The 24,198-nt window shown below is 37.5% G+C and overlaps 2 protein-coding genes across 2 annotated transcripts in view; both read right to left on the bottom strand.

Annotated features, from left to right (window-relative positions):
• Window positions 1-24,198, bottom strand: part of LOC129355182 (G-protein coupled receptor 4-like) — a 33,941-nt gene that overhangs the window by 5,763 nt on the left and 3,980 nt on the right. The window lies entirely within an intron of this gene.
• Window positions 4,142-7,368, bottom strand: LOC129355184 (mas-related G-protein coupled receptor member B1-like). The gene is made up of 5 exons (XM_055024730.1): window positions 7,328-7,368; window positions 5,606-5,667; window positions 5,189-5,484; window positions 4,366-4,550; window positions 4,142-4,270 (listed from the first exon to the last, which is right to left on the bottom strand). Exons 3-5 carry the CDS (start codon window positions 5,459-5,461, stop codon window positions 4,150-4,152), a joined length of 579 nt encoding a protein of 192 aa, XP_054880705.1. The 5' UTR covers window positions 5,462-5,484; window positions 5,606-5,667; window positions 7,328-7,368; the 3' UTR covers window positions 4,142-4,149.

Raw genomic sequence — 24,198 nt, 5'->3', positions numbered from 1 at the left:
TTCAGGAGAGGGACGTTATCATTGAGAGCCAAGATCACTGACTTGAGAACATGGTGTGAGAGTCATAGATGCAGGACCTTCAATCAGCCTGATCATTCTGAAACTCATTTACTAGAATGGGATGATGGACAAACAGCTGCAGAGATAAGCTATATTAGATGATGGATTTCAGTGACATTTTTACCCATCATTCATCAAGGAAAGTACATTTTTATTTATATACCACAATTGTAGCAACAAGGCAGTTCAAAGAACTTTAGAAGGAAATACAGAACCTAAAGTGAAGCAAAAGTAGGACCCAACAAGGAACAAAGAACACAGGAGGGGTTAAATACACAGAGAGTAATCACAGAAAGGAGACACATCTGGGAATAATGAAGAGGAGACAGGCCAAAACGGAGACTCAGAGACACAGAAACTCAAAGTAAACACAGAGAAAAATACAGATCACGACGTTATCCGCCCCCCTCAACGTTGGCTACCAGACGGCCATAAGAGAAAAACAATCCAAAACCAGGATTGGCGGAGGGGCACTGGACAGGGGCCAAGAGTTCAAAACAACAAAAAACAATCCAACAGACTGGACGGAGGCGCAGGAGCTGGAATCCACAAGGAAGGTCCGGCGGACGTTGATGGCACAGAAGACGGACATTATGGGGAAGATCCTGTAGGCCATGTCTGCTTGATGGCCGGACGCTTGGAGAAGGCGACGAGGGGGGGCACAAGGAGGCGGGGACTCGGGAATACCGGGACCCATAGGGGGAGGGAACTCAGAGGGGGCACTAGGAAATAACTCACTTACTGGGGCAATTAAGCCCCTAAGTGGGGAAGTTAACCCACTCACTGGGGCTGGAGACCTACTTATAGGGGCTGCAGCTGGCTCTGGAACGGTAATATGTATTAATACTTGGACTGTTGCATGTAATTGGGGCTCTTAGCTGATGGTGCTTATTTATTGATTCTTCATTTATTGATGTACTAAAATACCAAAACTGGCTGGTAAATTCAGAAAGCTATTAGCAGACAAAAAATTAGCATGAACCTGACTTTGAAATATAGTTTATGACTTTAAAAGTTTATAAGATTGATTTTGTCGGACTTGTGTCCATTTGACTAACAACACAAACTATAAAAATATTTTCCTCTCCCGTTGTTATCACTCTTGCAGGTATTTTTAGGTATGATATGAGGATCATTGTTGCCAAAGGCAGCTGCACTTTGCTGCCATCTCCTGCCATCTGCTGGAGTTGATGGGATTTGCAACAACTGAAGGTTTTTCATGGAATCTGATTGGTGATCCATTGCAGAAATAAAGTAACAGCCTTTTGTGCTTGTTTTAATAATTTCTGCATTCTGTTGAAGATCTCCAGGTTTAAAAAAGAAAATAAAAGGTTAGTTTCCTTTCAAAGATGTCTTTATAAAGGAGATAAAAGGCTGATCTACTTTTTTTAATAACTTAAATTACGTAAAAGTCTTTGTGATTTTGAGGAAAACATGAACTGTCTGATCTCAAACAACAATGCTCCAAAATATTTAATGAGATTTTGAGATTGAGTCAAACTGAAGGAAACTGGTTGTACTGGATTTTATTTAGGAATAAGTTGCATTACATTGATTTGTGCATCTGTATTTAATGTGTCATTAAGCTTCCACTTAACAGTTATGCACTTCTTTGTTCTGGTGACTCAGTAAAATCCCAGAAAATTATTTTATTTACAAATTTTTACCAATATTATCATTTGTAAAATGATAAAATGTGGAAGAGATGTTAATATTTTTAATGAAGTGCATTATTGAACACTCACAAATTTTGAATATAAATTAGGCTTTCTGGTATAGAAAAGAAAGTGGCTGCTGCATTGTTGGCAGAATAAATTCAAAACTAGAAGTTTATTGTGACTTTTTAGGCAAACTAAAGATCTGAACACAAGAGGGCTCTCTTGTTTCATCTAAGATCAGGAGACTTTCAGTACTTTAATATTTTGCAAGAAGGTTTTAATAAAGGTTTTCTTTTTTAGCCATTTGTTTCATACTGACCCAGAAAAGCTGAACTTTAATGTTCGTTTTCTTATCAAACTGTAGTTGAATTGAATTAGTTCCTGCAAGAGATTCTTTTCCAATTATTCACTCCTTTCCAACAGCAGCTGGCTGCAGCTCACTGCTCAGGTCTAACTGTTGTCACAGCTCTGTATTAAAGGACAATTCAGAGATTTGATGCTGGTGATTAAATCACGTTTATTAGTTTGGCTGCACATCTGTCTTGCTGTAGGTTGTAAGCTTTGTAAGTTTGTACGGTAAGAAAACTTTATATTTTACTATAATTTATACTTTAGTATATGCAAGAAGACGGGTCTGTTTCTTGATTTACCAGCAGCAGAGGGTTTAGAAATATTTGACTGAAAGTTTTGGTTTTAACATTTACATCAATAGTTTCAAGAGCCATCTTTTAATTACGTTGTTTGTACTTTTAAAGTGTATGTTCAGTTGAACAATGTGGCTAAATAGAAAGGCTCTAACTGCTAACTTGTGTTCCTTTATAAATCACTGAATGCCTTGTTGGCTGCGAATGATGGAAGAGGAAACAAAGAGTAGATTTTCAGAAACAAGTCCTGGTGTAAATGAGAAACATCCTCTCCAAACTCCACAGTGATTGGACTAATGTCAGGTTCATTGGTTTCTGTTGTGGTAATGTCTGAATAATTCAAGCTTTCTCTCACCTCTAACCTCTGTTCATATCCCTCTTAAGCACTTCCAGCCCCAAAAAACAGCCAATGCAGGAACCTCAGATCGACTGATCCAAATGTAGAAGTGTTGTTGAAATTGTTAAAATTGTGAGTTTTGATTATTTTGAGGTGAGCTGAGGGAGTTCTTGCTTGTTTACAGCAGAACGTTTACATGATTATGTTTGTACAATGAACAATAATCTAATGAACAGAAATCAATGGAAAAGCTTTAACCTTCTTCCTGTGAACATCGACTTAGAGCTTAAATCAGAATGTACCTGAAAATGTTTCTGATTTTAACACCCATTCATCAAAACATTTGTCACAGCCAGTCTGAGTCTGTTATGGGCCTCACTTGTAAAATAATCAATCAGTCTGCTCAGACCACACTGGTCAGTTTCTGAATCTTTTAACTGTCTCTGGTCTTTTGTTGCCTTATTTTTGTCTTCAAACCTAAAAATATCTCTTGAATATATTCAGAGATAATAAAAAGCTTTGCACTTTGCACAACAGGTTTTAGATTAAATCAATGAAACATATAATTTTAGAAACAGGATCCAACTTACAGTTTTGGATAGAATAAACTGGTTAAAATAAATTAGTTTTGATATTCCAGATTTATTTTATATTTCCCGTTTTGTGTGTTTGCTTCATAATGTTATGGTTTACCTCAAAGAGCAATAAATGAATATTTAAACCACATGTCAGAATGAATTAAACACTCATTTTAATAAGTAAAACATCAGCACAAATACAAAATCTTCCCAGTTGGAAGCCGTGCAGAGACTTTCAGAAAGACACAGATAGTTTTTAGATGCAGGTCAGAATAAGCTTTCATTTGGCATCAATAAGAAGAAATTAAGCATTTATATATGTAATAATACATGTAGAAATATGTAATATAAACGATGGTGGTCTAACAAGGAAATATGATTTTCAGTGCCAGCAAATGAACTCTGGATGCTGTTTTGCATCACAACAGATATTAAAACCTAAACAGTCTCAGTATTTGTTTCAGTCCTGTTTTCATGATCTGTGCTGATCGTCTCCTGAATGTTATATATTTCACAAGAACAGATTGAAGCCAGAAACTTATCCAGGATGGTTTTCCGAGTGAACAAATACAAAGTTGTGTCTGCAAGAGGACTAAGAAAACCACAAAGAAAATCCACCATTAAGCTCCTTCTATAGCATTCGCCAGTCAAAACTCCATACGCATCTAAGAGCACACTCATCTTGGGCAGATAAAGCAGACTATAAATAATCAGCACAGCAACCTGAATGGCTACTATTCGTCGTTTTTCATCTGCTGATACACTGAGCGCTCCAGAAAGAGCTTTGATAGTCCCAACCAGGAAGAAGACTAAGAAGGGAAAAGGCAGGAGGAGAACAATCATGAAGAAGGTGTCAGCCATCGTATACTCCTTTATCCACCGCCTAATACTGGAAACAAAATTGGAAGTATCCAGACCACAATGCAGACCACCACATATCTCTTGTTCTTTCTGCTGAATCTGTACCACAGAGGCTTGGCAATGACCAGATACCTGCAATAACAGAAAGACATGTTTAGTCTCTGAAGGCTATTAAGGGCAGATTAATGTTTTTATATCAGACAAAAGGAGTAAATATGGAAACATACCTTTCAAAGGAGATACACACCATGAATCCAACACTGACTATTACACCAAGATCTATAATAATTATGTATGTGGAATCAACATCATTGAGTCTAGTAAAATCTAGTGGAATCCTGCAGCAGAGCTGAAAGATATCAGAGACGAGGAGGTTGATGACATAGACTGGAGCATCCTGACCCTTTCTCACCTGTGAGAAAAAAAAAACAGAAAAATAATAATGGAATGATAATATTGTGTTATTGATATTAAAATGTTGCTTATTCCAAACATTCCAGTCATTTCTAGGGAAAAGACAGACTTAAACCTGACATAAGACAAAACCATCATAAAACACTAAAGATAAATAAACCCTTTCATCAAACTTTTTTGACAGGTGACCTTTGACCCTGACATCCGGTGACCAGAAACCAAATGTCTGGTTGTCAGAAATTACAATACCAGATATCCAGCCAGCGGATGTCAGGGAGCCAGATATCATGCAACTGGATGAGTCAGTTTTATGAAAACATAAAATAACTGTATCATAATTCTACTCTGGATTAAGTTACATTTGGAATCAGGTCTCTGTCCAGCTGCAGCCCAGTAGGGTTGGCTTTTCCCCTGACTTAGAACTCACACAGTTATACAAGCTGCAGCTTCCTCTCTACTATAAAACCAGAATGATGTTTCAGAATATCCGACTGGATGTCAGGGTCAAAGGTCACATTTTCTCCATCAAAAAAGTTTGATGGAAGGGTATTCTTTTAGTTTATCACAGTTTAAAGAACTCTTAGTCAAATATCACATTCACTGTTAATGAATAGGCTAAAGTTTCAATGTACTCACCTGTAAAAAAACTGCAATCATCACGATAAGAATTAAAACAAATCCAATGCCAATGGTGATCCGATTTAGCACATGTAAGAATTTGAAAATGCCGATCCAAAAAGCCAAGTCAAAACTAAGATTATCGTCTAATGATGAGCCGTTGTCGTCGCCTTTGTAGAAATTGAAATAGTCATAGACATCCTCATCATCCTCATCATCCTCATCAGTGTAATCGAAACCGGTTTGGAAATGGTAATTGAATGCTGTAGTGTTTATGTTCATCTCATCCATCCTAATATTGATGATGGGAGTAACTGTAAACAGATAATGATACATGTGTAAAATATGTCTAATTGATCTGGAATCAAGGATCCTTAAATCCAGGCCTGGAGGGCCGATGTCCTTCAGCCTTTATATATTCCTGGTTCAACACACCTCAGTCAAATATCTCAACACGTCCTCAGTATGCAGTCAAGATCTCCAGAGTGACTTGTGGCCTGAAACAGACACAATAAATTCTAAATATTCATGTATTCAATATATTCACAAGTGGACAAATTTCATCATCATCATCATCAGATTTTTCATATTGTTCTTTTTGTTTTCTAACTGAGTTCAGTCTATGAATATCCAACCTGAAAAATCCAAACATGTCCTTTCAGTATATAAAATATCACTTTGTGTGAGTTCATAAATGTGTTATCCAGACAAACCACCTTAGCAGCTACTTTATAGACTCCTATTCTTCCAACCCAGAAAAGGAATTAGACCAGATGATACTTACTTACTAACTGATACTTATCTAGCAACGCTGAATAGGAGAATCTAGTTTATCTAGTAAATATACTTTAGATTAACATTATCAGATTTTCTTCTTTTCTTATATAAAATACACTTTTTATAAAAATGTTATGTTGTTTTATTCTCCACAAAAACACAAAGAGAATAAACTTTAAGATACTGTTGTTAGTTTATAAACCACTGAACATCTTAACATTAAAGATCTGTTGTTGACATAGCAACCTTCCAGACCTCTCAGGTCCTCTGGTTCTGCTCTGCATCCTCAGAACCAGAACCAAACAAGGACAAGCAGCATTCAGCTTCTATGCACCACAAATCTGGAACAAACCTCCACAAAACAATCATAACAACTGAAACACTGAGCTCCTTTAAATCACAAAACAACTCACCTGATCAGAGTTGCTTTTGAAAAATAATAAATGATACACTGACCAACAGTTTGATGAGTAATGTTTACTGGTTTTCTAAGTTTTTGATTGTGTTTCCTATGACTGTGTATTTTTGTGTTTATGATGTAAAGCTCTTTGAACTGCCTTGCTGCTGACATGTGCTTTCAAAGCTGATCCATTGATTATATTGACAGAACTGACTGAGTTTATCAGGAGAAATTCACACTTGAAAGTTCCTAAAATGAAACTTGACATCTGCTTTGGTTCAGGATTTGTGTTTTCAGCAGCAGAAAAAGATCAGTTAGTTCAGATAAAACCATGAGTGGATATCAAAAAGCTGATGACCTTAAACCCCCTAATAAAGGTTTAGGGGAAAAATGCAAACAAAGTGCAAACATTGTTCCACATATTAGTTTAGATTTTTGCTGTATGCTGAAAAGAAGCTTTTCCAGTCACTTTGATGACTCAAAGCGCTTTACACTAGAGTCACATTCAGCCATTCACACTCACATTTACACACCTATTCCCAGACCGGTAGGCAGCACCCTATGGAGCTTCACAGAACATAAACCTGGCCACATCATGTCGTCATAGAAACAGCTACCAAACAAACTGACAGCATAAATTTAATGTAACATTATTTGTATTTAAACAATGTTCAAAATAAATGACATATGAACAGTTTTAGTGAGATTATGTTAAGAAATTAAAAAATATTTTAAATGCGCAGAAAAGGGAATAAAAATGTGAAATCAGGATATTTAGTTACATTTAACTTCAGTTTGAAATTGTTAAATTTCTAGTCACTCACTAGTGACCAGTGAGTGGAGGCTCACTGGTCACTAGTGGACCAGTGAGCTTCCCTACTGGTCCACTAGTCACTCTGTGTACTGTGACGAAGCTCCACGTTAGTCTTTGAACACAACTACCATTACTATTCAGAAGAGAACCAGATTTGATGGCTTACCACAGTTGAGCGCTGAACAGACTGTTTGGAATTTTCAGTTTTCCTTTGAATTTATAAGCAACCAGTAGGGGGCGCCAAAAACCACTCATCACAGGACAATCATGAAACATATTTTAGCAAGAATTTCATTTATATCTAATACTGTTGCATTAGTATTTATACACAACACATTACAATTACTTTCTAATGTCACCATGTCAGTTTTTAATTTTCATTTTCGGACCGGTGAAGCAATTGAGATCCGACTGTGGAACTAACTTCCTCGGAGCGTGCAAGAAACTTGGCAAAAACTCCAACACACTGCTTTTGCAATCTTTTTTGGCATCGTTGGAGGAGTCAATACTTGCCAACCTTTCAACCGTGGCGAAAGTGGCAATCAGGGAAAACCTAATCTTCAAGTTGTGCTTTTGAAGGACTGTCAAGCCTAGAGGAACCAGTGGCCCATGGACATTGTGGTTAATACCTTCCCTAGCCAACTTGGACAAGTTAGGAAGCTTGGAATTAAAGTCCATTCTGAAGGTACATGTAAGACCTTCTTGAGGCCAGTTACTTGAGTTGTTCTCCTTCTGAGAAACACCTGTGGCAAGAATAGTAGTTAGATATTGTTCTTTCGTGTTTGATATAAATCAGATGTTGTGCTTCTTCTTAGATGCTTTTATTAAAATCGCTCTGGCTCGTTCGCTCATACAGGTTGCACAAAGGTGTCTCACTAATGACTGACTACTACTGTTGTCCTATTCTTGACATTTATGCGATCACCTATGTTCGTGATTGCCATCTAGTGGACATAAACAATTCATTCAATCATCATATCCTCCTTTCTTTAAAGTTAGAATGTTACAATATGAATCCTGTCTAAAATTAACAACAACCCTTGTATGAGACAGATAGAGCATAATATCACATAGCTATAATAAAAATCACTTAATCTCTTACTTAGTACTCATTAAAAACATGAATTACAAAATACATACATTTCAACTTTTTTTCTGTTTTTCTCTTTTTCCCCCTTTTTTTTTACAACATCAGTCTATCAGGTTTCTTTACCACTCTGGTAGATCTTCTTAACACAGGTGGTGGATTGTCCTTAATACTGTCCATGTCACAATGCGTTTCGGTTGTAGGAATAATCTGAGAGTCCTTACAATCTTCACTCGACTCATCAACACGTTCAAATTGAGTTTTCAACAAACTGCGACGATTTCGTCTCAGAATATGTCCATCTTCAGTTTTCACTTCAAATGAACGTGGAGCTACTTCCTATAGAATAGTTGATTTCATTTTCCATCCCTCATCATCCTGAATCCTTATTGGGTCCTGGTATGACAGTGGGGGTAGAAGCTTTGCTGATCTGTCATAATATGACTTTTGTTTTGCTTTCTGCTTTCGTAACTTGTACTCCAACTTTGACGATTTCTTTGCTCTTTGTTCTTTACTGTCATAACTTGGCAAAGTTGTACAAATCTTTCGATTCATCAAAAGTTCAGCAGGTGAATATCCGCATTGCAATGGTGATGATCTATAGCTTAATAAAGCTAAATACGGGTCAGAGTTACTATCTGCAGCCTTCTTCAGAAGTTGCTTAAGAATATGAACTCCTTTCTCCGCTTTTTCATTTGATTGTGCATAATGTGGACTTGATGTTACATGCCTAAAATCATATTGTTCCGTAAATCTTTGCCATTCTCTGCTATTAAAACATGGTCCATTATCACTCCACATTAACATGTGGAATGCCATGCCTTGCACAGAGTGATTTAGCATGTGTTATGACACAATTTGATGACATATTAGCCAACAGAGCCATCTCAGGATAGTTTGAATAGTAATCAATGATCACTAAATAGTCTTTTCCTTTAAGATGAAATAAATCCATTCCAAATTTTAGCCATGGTGATGTTGGAATGTCAGATATTATCATTGGTTCTTTGAATAAATGATGGTTTAATAAATAAAGTACAGCCAAATAATCCACAGTACAGCACAGCTGAGCGGAAAGGCAAAGGCTCAACACTGGTAGCAAAACTGGCACACGAATGGACGGCTGATGGCAGACTGGTACACACATACGACTAGGACCCGACAAGGAACAAAGAACACAGGAGGGGTTAAATACAGAGAGTAATCACAGAAAGGAGACACATCTGGGAATAATGAAGAGGAGACAGGCCAAAACGGAGACTCAGAGACACAGAAACTCAAAGTAAACACAGAGAAAAATACAGATCACGACGTTATCCGCCCCCCTCAACGTTGGCTACCAGACGGCCATAAGAGAAAAACAATCCAAAACCAGGATTGGCGGAGGGGCACTGGACAGGGGCCAAGAGTTCAAAACAACAAAAAACAATCCAACAGACTGGACGGAGGCGTAGGAGCTGGAACCCACAAGGAAGGTCCGGCGGACGTTGATGGCACAGAAGACGGACATTATGGGGAAGATCCTGTAGGCCTGTCTGCTTGATGGCCGGACACTTGGAGAAGGCGACGAGGGGGGGCACAAGGAGGCGGGGACTCGGGAATACCGGGACCCATAGGGGAGGGAACTCAGAGGGGGCACTAGGAAATAACTCACTTACTGGGGCAATTAAGCCCCTAAGTGGGGAAGTTAACCCACTCACTGGGCTGGAGACCTACTTATAGGGGCTGCAGCTGGCTCTGGAACGGTAATATGTATTAATACTTGGACTGTTGCATGTAATTGGGGCTCTTAGCTGATGGTGCTTATTTATTGATTCTTCATTTATTGATGTACTAAAATACCAAAACTGGCTGGTAAATTCAGAAAGCTATTAGCAGACAAAAAATTAGCATGAACCTGACTTTGAAATATAGTTTATGACTTTAAAAGTTTATAAGATTGATTTTGTCGGACTTGTGTCCATTTGACTAACAACACAAACTATAAAAATATTTTCCTCTCCCTTTGTTATCACTCTTGCAGGTATTTTTAGGTATGATATGAGGATCATTGTTGCCAAAGGCAGCTGCACTTTGCTGCCATCTCCTGCCATCTGCTGGAGTTGATGGGATTTGCAACAACTGAAGGTTTTTCATGGAATCTGATTGGTGATCCATTGCAGAAATAAAGTAACAGCCTTTTGTGCTTGTTTTAATAATTTCTGCATTCTGTTGAAGATCTCCAGGTTTAAAAAGAAAATAAAAGGTTAGTTTCCTTTCAAAGATGTCTTTATAAAGGAGATAAAAGGCTAATCTACTTTTTTTAATAACTTAAATTACATAAAAGTCTTTGTGATTTTTGAGGAAAACATGAACTGTCTGATCTCAAACAACAATGCTCCAAAATATTTAATGAGATTTTGAGATTGAGTCAAACTGAAGGAAACTGGTTGTACTGGATTTTATTTAGGAATAAGTTGCATTACATTGATTTGTGCATCTGTATTTAATGTGTCATTAAGCTTCCACTTAACAGTTATGCACTTCTTTGTTCTGGTGACTCAGTAAAATCCCAGAAAATTATTTTATTTACAAATTTTTACCAATATTATCATTTGTAAAATGATAAAATGTGGAAGAGATGTTAATATTTTTAATGAAGTGCATTATTGAACACTCACAAATTTTGAATATAAATTAGGCTTTCTGGTATAGAAAAGAAAGTGGCTGCTGCATTGTTGGCAGAATAAATTCAAAACTAGAAGTTTATTGTGACTTTTTAGGCAAACTAAAGATCTGAACACAAGAGGGCTCTCTTGTTTCATCTAAGATCAGGAGACTTTCAGTACTTTAATATTTTGCAAGAAGGTTTTAATAAAGGTTTTCTTTTTTAGCCATTTGTTTCATACTGACCCAGAAAAGCTGAACTTTAATGTTCGTTTTCTTATCAAACTGTAGTTGAATTGAATTAGTTCCTGCAAGAGATTCTTTTCCAATTATTCACTCCTTTCCAACAGCAGCTGGCTGCAGCTCACTGCTCAGGTCTAACTGTTGTCACAGCTCTGTATTAAAGGACAATTCAGAGATTTGATGCTGGTGATTAAATCACGTTTATTAGTTTGGCTGCACATCTGTCTTGCTGTAGGTTGTAAGCTTTGTAAGTTTGTACGGTAAGAAAACTTTATATTTACTATAATTTATACTTTAGTATATGCAAGAAGACGGGTCTGTTTCTTGATTTACCAGCAGCAGAGGGTTTAGAAATATTTGACTGAAAGTTTTGGTTTTAACATTTACATCAATAGTTTCAAGAGCCATCTTTTAATTACGTTGTTTGTACTTTTAAAGTGTATGTTCAGATGAACAATGTGGCTAAATAGAAAGGCTCTAACTGCTAACTTGTGTTCCTTTATAAATCACTGAATGCCTTGTTGGCTGCGGGTGATGGAAGAGGAAACAAAGAGTAGATTTTCAGAAACAAGTCCTGGTGTAAATGAGAAACATCCTCTCCAAACTCCACAGTGATTGGACTAATGTCAGGTTCATTGGTTTCTGTTGTGGTAATGTCTGAATAATTCAAGCTTTCTCTCACCTCTAACCTCTGTTCATATCCCTCTTAAGCACTTCCAGCCCCAAAAAACAGCCAATGCAGGAACCTCAGATGGACTGATCCAAATGTAGAAGTGTTGTTGAAATTGTTAAAATTGTGAGTTTTGATTATTTTGAGGTGAGCTGAGGGAGTTCTTGCTTGTTTACAGCAGAACGTTTACATGATTATGTTTGTACAATGAACAATAATCTAATGAACAGAAATCAATGGAAAAGCTTTAACCTTCTTCCTGTGAACATCGACTTAGAGCTTAAATCAGAATGTACCTGAAAATGTTTCTGATTTTAACACCCATTCATCAAAACATTTGTCACAGCCAGTCTGAGTCTGTTATGGGCCTCACTTGTAAAATAATCAATCAGTCTGCTCAGACCACACTGGTCAGTTTCTGAATCTTTTAACTGTCTCTGGTCTTTTGTTGCCTTATTTTTGTCTTCAAACCTAAAAATATCTCTTGAATATATTCAGAGATAATGAAAAGCTTTGCACTTTGCACAACAGGTTTTAGATTAAATCAATGAAAAATATAATTTTAGAAACAGGATCCAACTTAGTTTTGGATGGAATCAAACTGGTTGAAATAAATTAGTTTTGATATTCCAGATTTATTTTATATTTCCCGTTTTGTGTGTTTGTTTCATAATGTTATGGTTTACCTCAAAGAGCAATAAATGAATATTTAAACCACATGTCAGAATGAATTAAACACTCATTTTAATAAGTAAAACATCAGCACAAATACAAAATCTTCCCAGTTGGAAGCCGTGCAGAGACTTTCAGAAAGACACAGATAGTTTTTAGATGCAGGTCAGAATAAGCTTTCATTTGGCATCAATAAGAAGAAATTAAGCATTTATATATGTAATAATACATGTAGAAATATGTAATATAATAAACGATGGTGGTCTAACAAGGAAATATGATTTTCAGTGCCAGCAAATGAACTCTGGATGCTGTTTTGCATCACAACAGATATTAAAACCTAAACAGTCTCAGTATTTGTTTCAGTCCTGTTTTCATGATCTGTGCTGATCGTCTCCTGAATGTTATATATTTTACAAGAACAGATTGAAGCCAGAAACTTATCCAGGATGGTTTTCCGAGTGAACAAATACAAAGTTGTGTCTGCAAGAGGACTAAGAAAACCACAAAGAAAATCCACCATTAAGCTCCTTCTATAGCATTCGCCAGTCAAAACTCCATACGCATCTAAGAGCACACTCATCTTGGGCAGATAAAGCAGACTATAAATAATCAGCACAGCAACCTGAATGGCTACTATTCGTCGTTTTTCATCTGCTGATACACTGAGCGCTCCAGAAAGAGCTTTGATAGTCCCAACCAGGAAGAAGACTAAGAAGGGAAAAGGCAGGAGGAGAACAATTATGAAGAAGGTGTCAGCCATCGTATACTCCTTTATCCCACCGCCTAATACTGGAAACAAAATTGGAAGTATCCAGACCACAATGCAGACCACCACATATCTCTTGTTCTTTCTGCTGAATCTGTACCACAGAGGTTTGGCAATGACCAGATACCTGCAATAACAGAAAGACATGTTTAGTCTCTGAAGGCTATTAAGGGCAGATTAATGTTTTTATATCAGACAAAAGGAGTAAATATGGAAACATACCTTTCAAAGGAGATACACACCATGAATCCAACACTGACTATTACACCAAGATCTATAATTATGTATGTGGAATCAACATCATTGAGTCTAGTAAAATCTAGTGGAATTCTGCAGCAGAGCTGAAAGATATCAGAGACGAGGAGGTTGATGACATAGACTGGAGCATCCTGACCCTTTCTCACCTGTGAGAAAAAAACAGAAAATATAATGGAATGATAATATTGTGTTATTAATATTAAAATGTTGCTTATTCCACACATTCCAGTCATTTCTAGGGAAAAGACAGACTTAAACCTGACATAAGACAAAACCATCATAAAACACTAAAGATAAATAACCCTTTCATCAAACTTTTTTGACAGGTGACCTTTGACCCTGACATCCGGTGACCAGAAACCAAATGTCTGGTTGTCAGAAATTACAATACCAGATATCCAGCCAGCGGATGTCAGGGAGCCAGATATCATGCAACTGGATGAGTCAGTTTTATGAAAACATAAAATAACTGTATCATAATTCTAATCTCTGGATTAAGTTACATTTGGAATCAGGTCTCTGTCCAGCTGCAGCCCAGTAGGGTTGGCTTTTCCCCTGACTTAGAACTCACACAGTTATACAAGCTGCAGCTTTCCTCTCTACTATAAAACCAGAATGATGTTTCAGAATATCTGACTGGATGTCAGGGTCAAAGGTCACATTTTCTCCATCAAAAAAGTTTGATGGAAGGGTGTTCTTTTAGTTTTTCACAGTTTAAAAAACGAACTCTTAGTCAAATATCACATTGATTGTTAATAAATAGGCTAAAGTTTCAATGTACTCACCTGTAAAAAAACTGCAATCATCACTATAAGAATTAAAACAAATCCAATGCCAATGGTGATCCGATTTAGCACATGTAAGAATTTGAAAATGCCGATCCAAAAAGCCAAGTCAAACTAGATTATCGTCTAATGATGAGCCGTTGTCGTCGCCTTTGTAGAAATTGAAATAGTCATAGTTATCCTCATCATCCTCATCATCTCAGTGTAATCAAAACCGGTTTGGAAATGGTAATTGAATACTGTAGTGTTTATGTTCATCTCATCCATCCTAATATTGATGATGGGAGTAACTGTAAACAGATATGATGATACATGTGTAAAATATGTCTAATTGATCTGGAATCAAGGATACCTTAAATCCAGGCCTGGAGGGCCGATGTCCTTCAGCCTTTATATATTCCTGGTTCAACACACCTCAGTCAAATATCTCACGTCCTCAGTATGCAGTCAAGATCTCCAGAGTGACTTGTGGCCTGAAACAGACACAATAAATTCTAAATATTCATGTATTCAATATATTCACAAGTGGACAAATTTCATCATCATCATCATCATCAGATTTTCATATTGTTCTTTTTGTTTTCTAACTGAGTTCAGTCTATGAATATCCAACCTGAAAAATCCAAACATGTCCTTTCAGTATATGTAAAATATCACTTTGTGTGAGTTCATAAATGTGTTATCCAGACAAACCCCTTAGCAGCTACTTTATAGACTCCTATTCTTCCAACCCAGAAAAGGAATTAGACCAGATGATACTTACTTACTAACTGATACTTATCTAGCAACGCTGAATAGGAGAATCTAGTTTATCTAGTAAATATACTTTAGATTAACATCATTATTTTTCTTCTTTTCTTAATATAAAATACTTTTTATAAAAATGTTATGTTGTTTTATTCTCCACAAAAACACAAAGAGAATAAACTTTAAGATACTGTTGTTAGTTTATAAACCACTGAACATCTTAACATTAAAGATCTGTTGTTGACATAGCAACCTTCCAGACCTCTCAGGTCCTCTGGTTCTGCTCTGCATCCTCAGAACCAGAACCAAACAAGGACAAGCAGCATTCAGCTTCTATGCACCACAAATCTGGAACAAACCTCCACAAAACAATCATAACAACTGAAACACTGAGCTCCTTTAAATCACAAAACAACTCACCTGATCAGAGTTGCTTTTGAAAATAATAAATGATACACTGACCAACAGTTTGATGAGTAATGTTTACTGGTTTTCTAAGTTTTTGATTGTGTTTCCTATGACTGTATTTTTGTGTTGTTATGATGTAAGCTCTTTGAACTGCCTTGCTGCTGACATGTGCTTTTCAAAGCTGATCCATTGATTATATTGACAGAACTGACTGAGTTTATCAGGAGAAATTCACACTTGAAAGTTCCTAAAATGAAACTTGACATCTGCTTTGGTTCAGGATTTGTGTTTTCAGCAGTAGAAAAAGATCAGTTAGTTCAGATAAAACCATGAGTGGATATCAAAAAGCTGATGACCCTAACCCCCTAATAAAGGTTTAGGGGAAAAATGCAAACAAAGTGCAAACATTGTTCCACATATTAGTTTAGATTTTTGCTGTATGCTGAAAAGAAGCTTTTCCAGTCACTTTGATGACTCAAAGCGCTTTACACTAGAGTCACATTCAGCCATTCACACTCACATTTACACACCTATTCCCAGACCGGTAGGCAGCACCCTATGAGCTTCACAGAACATAAACCTGGCCACATCATCGTCATAGAAACAGCTACCAAACAAACTGACAGCATAAATTTAATGTAACATTATTTGTATTTAAACAATGTTCAAAATAAATGACATATGAACAGTTTTAGTGAGATTATGTTAAGAAATTAAAAAATATTTTAAATGCGCAGAAAAGGGAATAAAAATGTGAAATCAGAGGATATTTAGTTACATTTAACTTCAGTTTTTGAAATTGTTTAAATTTCTAGTCACTCACTAGTGACCAGTGAGTGGAGGCTCACTGGTCACTAGTGGACCAGTGAGCTTCCCTACTGGTCCACTAGTCACTCTGTGTACTGTGACGAAGCTCCACGTTAGTCTTTGAACACAACTACCATTACTATTCAGAAGAGAACCAGATTTGATGGCTTACCACAGTTGAGCGCTGAACAGACTGTTTGGAATTTTCAGTTTTCCTTTGTATTTATAAGCAACCAGTAGGGGCGCCAAAAACCACTCATCACAGGACAATCATGAAACATATTTTAGCAAGAATTTCATTTATATCTAATACTGTTGCATTAGTATTTATACACAACACATTACAATTACTTTCTAATGTCACCTGTCAGTTTTTAATTTTCATTTTCGGACCGGTGAAGCAATTGAGATCCGACTGTGGAACTAACTTCCTCGGAGCGTGCAAGAAACTTGGCAAAAACTCCAACACACTGCTTTTGCAATCTTTTTTGGCATCGTTGGAGGAGTCAATACTTGCCAACCTTTCAACCGTGGCGAAAGTGGCAATCAGGGAAAACCTAATCTTCAAGTTGTGCTTTTGAAGGACTGTCAAGCCTAGAGGAACCAGTGGCCCATGGACATTGTGGTTAATACCTTCCCTAGCCAACTTGGACAAGTTAGGAAGCTTGGAATTAAAGTCCGTTCTGAAGGTACATGTAAGACCTTCTTGAGGCCAGTTACTTGAGTTGTTCTTCTGAGAAACACCTGTGGCAAGAATAGTAGTTAGATATTGTTCTATTCGTGTTTGATATAAATCAGATGTTGTGCTTCTTCTTAGATGCTTTTTAAAATCGCTCTGGCTCGTTCGCTCATACAGGTTGCACAAAGGTGTCTCACTAATGACTGACTACTACTGTTGTCCTATTCTTGACATTTATGCGATCACCTATGTTGGTGATTGCCATCTAGTGGACATAAACAATTCATTCAATCATCATATCCTCCTTTCTTTAAAGTTAGAATGTTACAATATGAATCCTGTCTAAAATTAACAACAACCCTTGTATGAGACAGATAGAGCATAATATCACATAGCTATAATAAAAATCACTTAATCTCTTACTTAGTACTCATTAAAAACATGAATTACAAAATACATACATTTCAACTTTTTTCTGTTTCTCTTTTTCCCCCTTTTTTTTTTACAACATCAGTCTATCAGGTTTCTTTACCACTCTGGTAGATCTTCTTAACACAGGTGGTGGATTGTCCTTAATACTGTCCATGTCACAATGCGTTTCGGTTGTAGGAATAATCTGAGAGTCTTACAATCTTCACTCGACTCATCAACACGTTCAAATTGAGTTTTCAACAAACTGCGACGATTTCGTCTCAGAATATGTCCATCCTCAGTTTTCACTTCAAATGAACGTGGAGCTACTTCCTATAGAATAGTTGATTTCATTTTCCATCCCTCATCATCCTGAATCCTTATTGGGTCCTGGTATGACAGTGGGGGTAGAAGCTTTGCTGATCTGTCATAATATGACTTTTGTTTTGCTTTCTGCTTTCGTAACTTGTACTCCAACTTTGACGATTTCTTTGCTCTTTGTTCTTTACTGTCATAACTTGGCAAAGTTGTACAAATCTTTCGATTCATCAAAAGTTCAGCAGGTGAATATCCACATTGCAATGGTGATGATCTATAGCTTAATAAAGCTAAATACGGGTCAGAGTTACTATCTGCAGCCTTCTTCAGAAGTTGCTTAAGAATATGAACTCCTTTCTCCGCTTTTTCATTTGATTGTGCATAATGTGGACTTGATGTTACATGCCTAAAATCATGTTGTTCCGTAAATCTTTGCCATTCTCTGCTATTAAAACATGGTCCATTATCACTCCACATTAACATGTGGAATGCCATGCCTTGCACAGAGTGATTTAGCATGTGTTATGACACAATTTGATGACATATTAGCCAACAGAGCCATCTCAGGATAGTTTGAATAGTAATCAATGATCACTAAATAGTCTTTTCCTTTAAGATGAAATAAATCCATTCCAAATTTTAGCCATGGTGATGTTGGAATGTCAGATATTATCATTGGTTCTTTGAATAAATGATGGTTTAATAAATAAAGTACAGCCAAATAATCCACAGTACAGCACAGCTGAGCGGAAAGGCAAAGGCTCAACACTGGTAGCAAAACTGGCACACGAATGGACGGCTGATGGCAGACTGGTACACACATACGACTAGGACCCGACAAGGAACAAAGAACACAGGAGGGGTTAAATACACAGAGAGTAATCACAGAAAGGAGACACTGGGAATAATGAAGAGGAGACAGGCCAAAACGGAGACTCAGAGACACAGAAACTCAAAGTAAACACAGAGAAAAATACAGATCACGACGTTATCCGCCCCCCTCAACGTTGGCTACCAGACGGCCATAAGAGAAAAACAATCCAAAACCAGGATTGGCGGAGGGGCACTGGACAGGGGCCAAGAGTTCAAAACAACAAAAAACAATCCAACAGACTGGACGGAGGCGCAGGAGCTGGAATCCACAAGGAAGGTCCGGCGGACGTTGATGGCACAGAAGACGGACATTATGGGGAAGATCCTGTAGGCGATGTCGGCTTGATGGCCGGACACTTGGAGAAGGCGACGAGGGGGGGCACAAGGAGGCGGGGACTCGGGAATACCGGGACCCATAGGGGGAGGGAACTCAGAGGGGGCACTAGGAAATAACTCACTTACTGGGGCAATTAAGCCCCTAAGTGGGGAAGTTAACCCACTCACTGGGGCTGGAGACCTACTTATAGGGGCTGCAGCTGGCTCTGGAACGGTAATATGTATTAATACTTGGACTGTTGCATGTAATTGGGGCTCTTAGCTGATGGTGCTTATTTATTGATTCTTCATTTATTGATGTACTAAAATACCAAAACTGGCTGGTAATTCAGAAAGCTATTAGCAGACAAAAAATTAGCATGAACCTGACTTTGAAATATAGTTTATGACTTTAAAAGTTTATAAGATTGATTTTGTCGGACTTGTGTCCATTTGACTAACAACACAAACTATAAAAATATTTTCCTCTCCCTTTGTTATCACTCTTGCAGGTATTTTTAGGTATGATATGAGGATCATTGTTGCCAAAGGCAGCTGCACTTTGCTGCCATCTCCTGCCATCTGCTGGAGTTGATGGGATTTGCAACAACTGAAGGTTTTTCATGGAATCTGATTGGTGATCCATTGCAGAAATAAAGTAACAGCCTTTTGTGCTTGTTTTAATAATTTCTGCATTCTGTTGAAGATCTCCAGGTTTAAAAAAGAAAATAAAAGGTTAGTTTCCTTTCAAATATGTCTTTATAAAGGAGATAAAAGGCTGATCTACTTTTTTTAATAACTTAAATTACATAAAAGTCTTTGTGATTTTTGAGAAAAACATGAACTGTCTGATCTCAAACAACAATGCTCCAAAATATTTAATGAGATTTTGAGATTGAGTCAACCTGAAGGAAACTGGTTGTACTGGATTTTATTTAGGAATAAGTTGCATTACATTGATTTGTGCATCTGTATTAATGTGTCATTAAGCTTCCACTTAACAGTTATGCACTTCTTTGTTCTGGTGACTCAGTAAAATCCCAGAAAAATTATTTTATTTACAAATTTTTACCAATATTATCATTTGTAAAATGATAAAATGTGGAAGAGATGTTAATATTTTTAATGAAGTGCATTATTGAACACTCACAAATTTTGAATATAAATTAGGCTTTCTGGTATAGAAAAGAAAGTGGCTGCTGCATTGTTGGCAGAATAAATTCAAAACTAGAAGTTTATCGTGACTTTTTAGGCAAACTAAAGATCTGAACACAAGAGGGCTCTCTTGTTTCATCTAAGATCAGGAGACTTTCAGTACTTTAATATTTTGCAAGAAGGTTTTAATAAAGGTTTTCTTTTTAGCCATTTTAGCCGTTTTCTTATCAAACTGTAGTTGAATTGAATTAGTTCCTGCAAGAGATTCTTTTCCAATTATTCACTCCTTTCCAACAGCAGCTGGCTGCAGCTCACTGCTCAGGTCTAACTGTTGTCACAGCTCTGTATTAAAGGACAATTCAGAGATTTGATGCTGGTGATTAAATCACGTTTATTAGTTTGGCTGCACATCTGTCTTGCTGTAGGTTGTAAGCTTTGTAAGTTTGTACGGTAAGAAAACTTTATATTTTACTATAATTTATACTTTAGTATATGCAAGAAGACGGTCTGTTTCTTGATTTACCAGCAGCAGAGGGTTTAGAAATATTTGACTGAAAGTTTTGGTTTTAACATTTACATCAATAGTTTCAAGAGCCATCTTTTAATTACGTTGTTTGTATTTTTAAAGTGTATGTTCAGATGAACAATGTGGCTAAATAGAAAGGCTCTAACTGCTAACTTGTGTTCCTTTATAAATCACTGAATGCCTTGTTGGCTGCGGGTGATGGAAGAGGAAACAAAGAGTAGATTTTCAGAAACAAGTCCTGGTGTAAATGAGAAACATCCTCTCCAAACTCCACAGTGATTGGACTAATGTCAGGTTCATTGGTTTCTGTTGTGGTAATATCTGAATAATTCAAGCTTTCTCTCACCTCTAACCTCTGTTCATATCCCTCTTAAGCACTTCCAGCCCCAAAAAACAGCCAATGCAGGAACCTCAGATCGACTGATCCAAATGTAGAAGTGTTGTTGAAATTGTTATGTAGCACCTTCTTCCATTCTGTGCAAGGAAACTAAAATGGAGGGTGCTGGGTTCCATAGAAATCCGGTACCCCAATTGTTGTGCGGCACCGATTACCTAATTTATGACAAATATGACCCAGAGAAAGTTTAGAATTTTAGGCGAAATGGTTCAGCCTAACTTTATTAAACTGAAGTGACAGAAAACCTATTAGTTAGTCACCCCTGTAACTTTAAAGTTGAACGACCCTCAATAATATTTACAAAACATAGACATAAGGCAAAAATAATAAGACATTAATGTCCACCTTTTGGTTCCAATGAACCACAACACATGTAACCCTGGCAGTTGGTCACTCAAGACCAGTGGCGGAGCCAGAGGGGTGGCCAGGGTGGCACTTGCCACCCCCAACAGAGCCCTGGCCACCCCTACTGCCACCCCACTGGAAATGGTCATTTTAAAATATAATACTTATGAGATCGGCAAAGATTTGCCAGGAAAACTGTAATTTCCGACTGTCCCTGAAGGCAGCTCGATGCCCGACGCTGTTCATTGGTTAAACTGACATGTGGTTCCTGCTTTTCCAAAACACATCTGAGGCTTTAGAGTTACACCGTCCAGGAGTTTTGCAGGTATTTACATTTTACCGCTCAGCGGTAACCGTTGTTACCTTCCTAATGAGAGGCGGCTCTTGTCATACATTTCTAAAAAGAAAAAAAAAATGGTTGTGCACCGCTGCCTAGTGCCTCGTTTATTATATTAGCCATGCTAGTGATGATAGATCGTGTTTTAGACAGATTCTTTTAACATAATGTTTTAGTGACATGCTGCCCTCTAATGTTTTATATCTCCCAGCTCTTGCTTGAAATGTGTAAGAATATGTGAAAAACCATTAAGTTTTATAATGACTGAAATGTAAGTAGGGTATGTCATATGAAAGCTTTGAATTATAACCTAACTAGTTATATTAATTAATTTTAATTAATGTATTTCTAATTTAGTATTTTAGCTAGCTACAGAAAAGTAAAAACCAGTTTAAATAATAGTTAAAATAGTGTCTCTGCCAAACAGTTATGGAGTCTAAATACCAGGCTGTCTTATTTTGTGTAGAGCCCAAATGAAGAGAAAAGGGAAAATCTCCCAGTTCTTCTTCAAGAGGCAAAAACCAGGGCCAGACCAGGACCAGACAGAACCCTGCAGCAGTGACCAGGACCAGACAGAACCCTGCAGCAGTGACCAGGACCAGACAGAACCCTGCAGCAGTGACCAGGACCAGACAGAACCCTGCAGCAGTGACCAGGACCAGACAGAACCCTGCAGCAGTGACCAGGGTCAGACCAGGACCAGACAGAACCCTGCAGCAGTGACCAGGGTCAGACCAGGACCAGACAGAACCCTGCAGCAGTGACCAGGACCAGACAGAACCCTGCAGCAGTGACCAGGACCAGACAGAACCCTGCAGCAGTGACCAACCTGGAGAATCCAGCCAGGAGACTCCAGGCCCAAGTGGATCACCAGCAGGTTAGAGGTTGTGACAGAGAGTTATTAAGTATTAAAATCCAATAAGCCTAATTCTAAAGGTTAGCATGATGCTTTTTGCATTTTTTATTGTGTCTGTTTATGCATTTCACAATTAAGTTCCAGAGAGAGATGAGGGTGATACAGATTCAGACTCTGGGGAAGAAGACAGTGAAGCAGAAGGAAATGGCACTGAACTGCCCCCACCCAGCACAACCTATTGCACACCAGAAGCACCAGTTTATTTATTTATTTATTTTTGAGAATTTATTTTTGGTCATATTCTGGGCTCTGAGTTTACATTTACATGTTCACTGTTCCATAGAGCCGTTTAACGTCTTGTTTGGTCATGGCAAATCTTAGTTAAATAAACCATTTTAATATGAGTGTGTGTGAAAAAATATTTGTTTCCTTTTGTTCATCATTTGTATATGGACCCCTCTGATAAAGCCTTGCTCACCCTTTGGCCACCCCTTGAAAAAAAGTCTAGCTCCGCCACTGCTCACGACCTCCAGGAGACTGTGAAAAAACGTTGCAGGCCTGTTACAAAACAAGGAGTTGAAGTCCCGAAGAAAAAACAAAACAAAACATTGAGAGCGCTGCAAATCCACTGGACTCGTGTTCATTGTATTGAAGTCCCTTGTCCAAGACGAAACACGTGGAGCTGAAGCGGCTAGCTCCCTTAGCTTGAAGCGGCTAGCTCCCTCAGCTTTGCCGAACTCGTTCAGCCCCCCTCCAACTTCTTCTGAACTTCGTCCTCAACAGTGTGTTTTTTCTCCCGTTCTCTCTCGCTCAAGTCTGTCTTCTTCTTCCCTTCTGGTCGGTTCGCCTCACCCTCCGCTATTCACCATTTTCCTTCGCCTCTCCTTCTCCTTCCACTCGCCCCTTCTCTCCACCAATCAGGAGTCACGCCCCAGACGGACTGCATCAGTAGCCAATCAAATGGCAAAGCCAAATAAAATACCCTTTATATTATTTAAATATTAAAGAAGAATCCTAACATATTTCTTTCAAAACAAGATTACGTAATCCCTAGTCATCACAAGGGTTATTATTAGTAAATAAGCATTTACTTCAAGTCTTGTACTGACCTATTAAAACTTTTATTAATCCGAACATATAGTTATTAGTAACCTCAGTATAACACTGGGGTACAGTTAAAATTGTGAGTTTTGATTATTTTCAAGCAGGTGAGTTGAGGGAGTTCTTGCTTGTTTACAGCAGAACGTTTACATGATTATGTTTGTACAATGAACAATAATCTAATGAACAGAAATCACTGGAAAAGCTTTAACCTTCTTCCTGTGAACATCGACTTAGAGCTTAAATCAGAATGTACCTGAAAATGTTTCTGATTTTAACACCCATTCATCAAAACATTTGTCACAGCCAGTCTGAGTCTGTTATGGGCCTCACTTGTAAAATAATCAATCAGTCTGCTCAGACCACACTGGTCAGTTTCTGAATCTTTTAACTGTCTCTGGTCTTTTGTTGCCTTATTTTTGTCTTCAAACCTAAAAATATCTCTTGAATATATTCAGAGATAATGAAAAGCTTTGCACTTTGCACAACAGGTTTTAGATTAAATCAATGAAAAATATAATTTTAGAAACAGGATCCACTTACAGTTTTGGATAGAATAAACTGGTTAAATAAATTAGTTTTGATATTCCAGATTTATTTTATATTTCCCGTTTTGTGTGTTTGTTTCATAA

This window comes from Poeciliopsis prolifica, unplaced genomic scaffold (assembly GCF_027474105.1).
Source record: "Poeciliopsis prolifica strain line A6 unplaced genomic scaffold, Auburn_PproV2 SCAFFOLD126, whole genome shotgun sequence".
Classification (NCBI taxonomy): domain Eukaryota; kingdom Metazoa; phylum Chordata; class Actinopteri; order Cyprinodontiformes; family Poeciliidae; genus Poeciliopsis; species Poeciliopsis prolifica.
The sequence above is the reverse complement of the archived record's forward strand: the minus strand, read 5'-3'. Positions and strand labels throughout refer to the sequence as shown.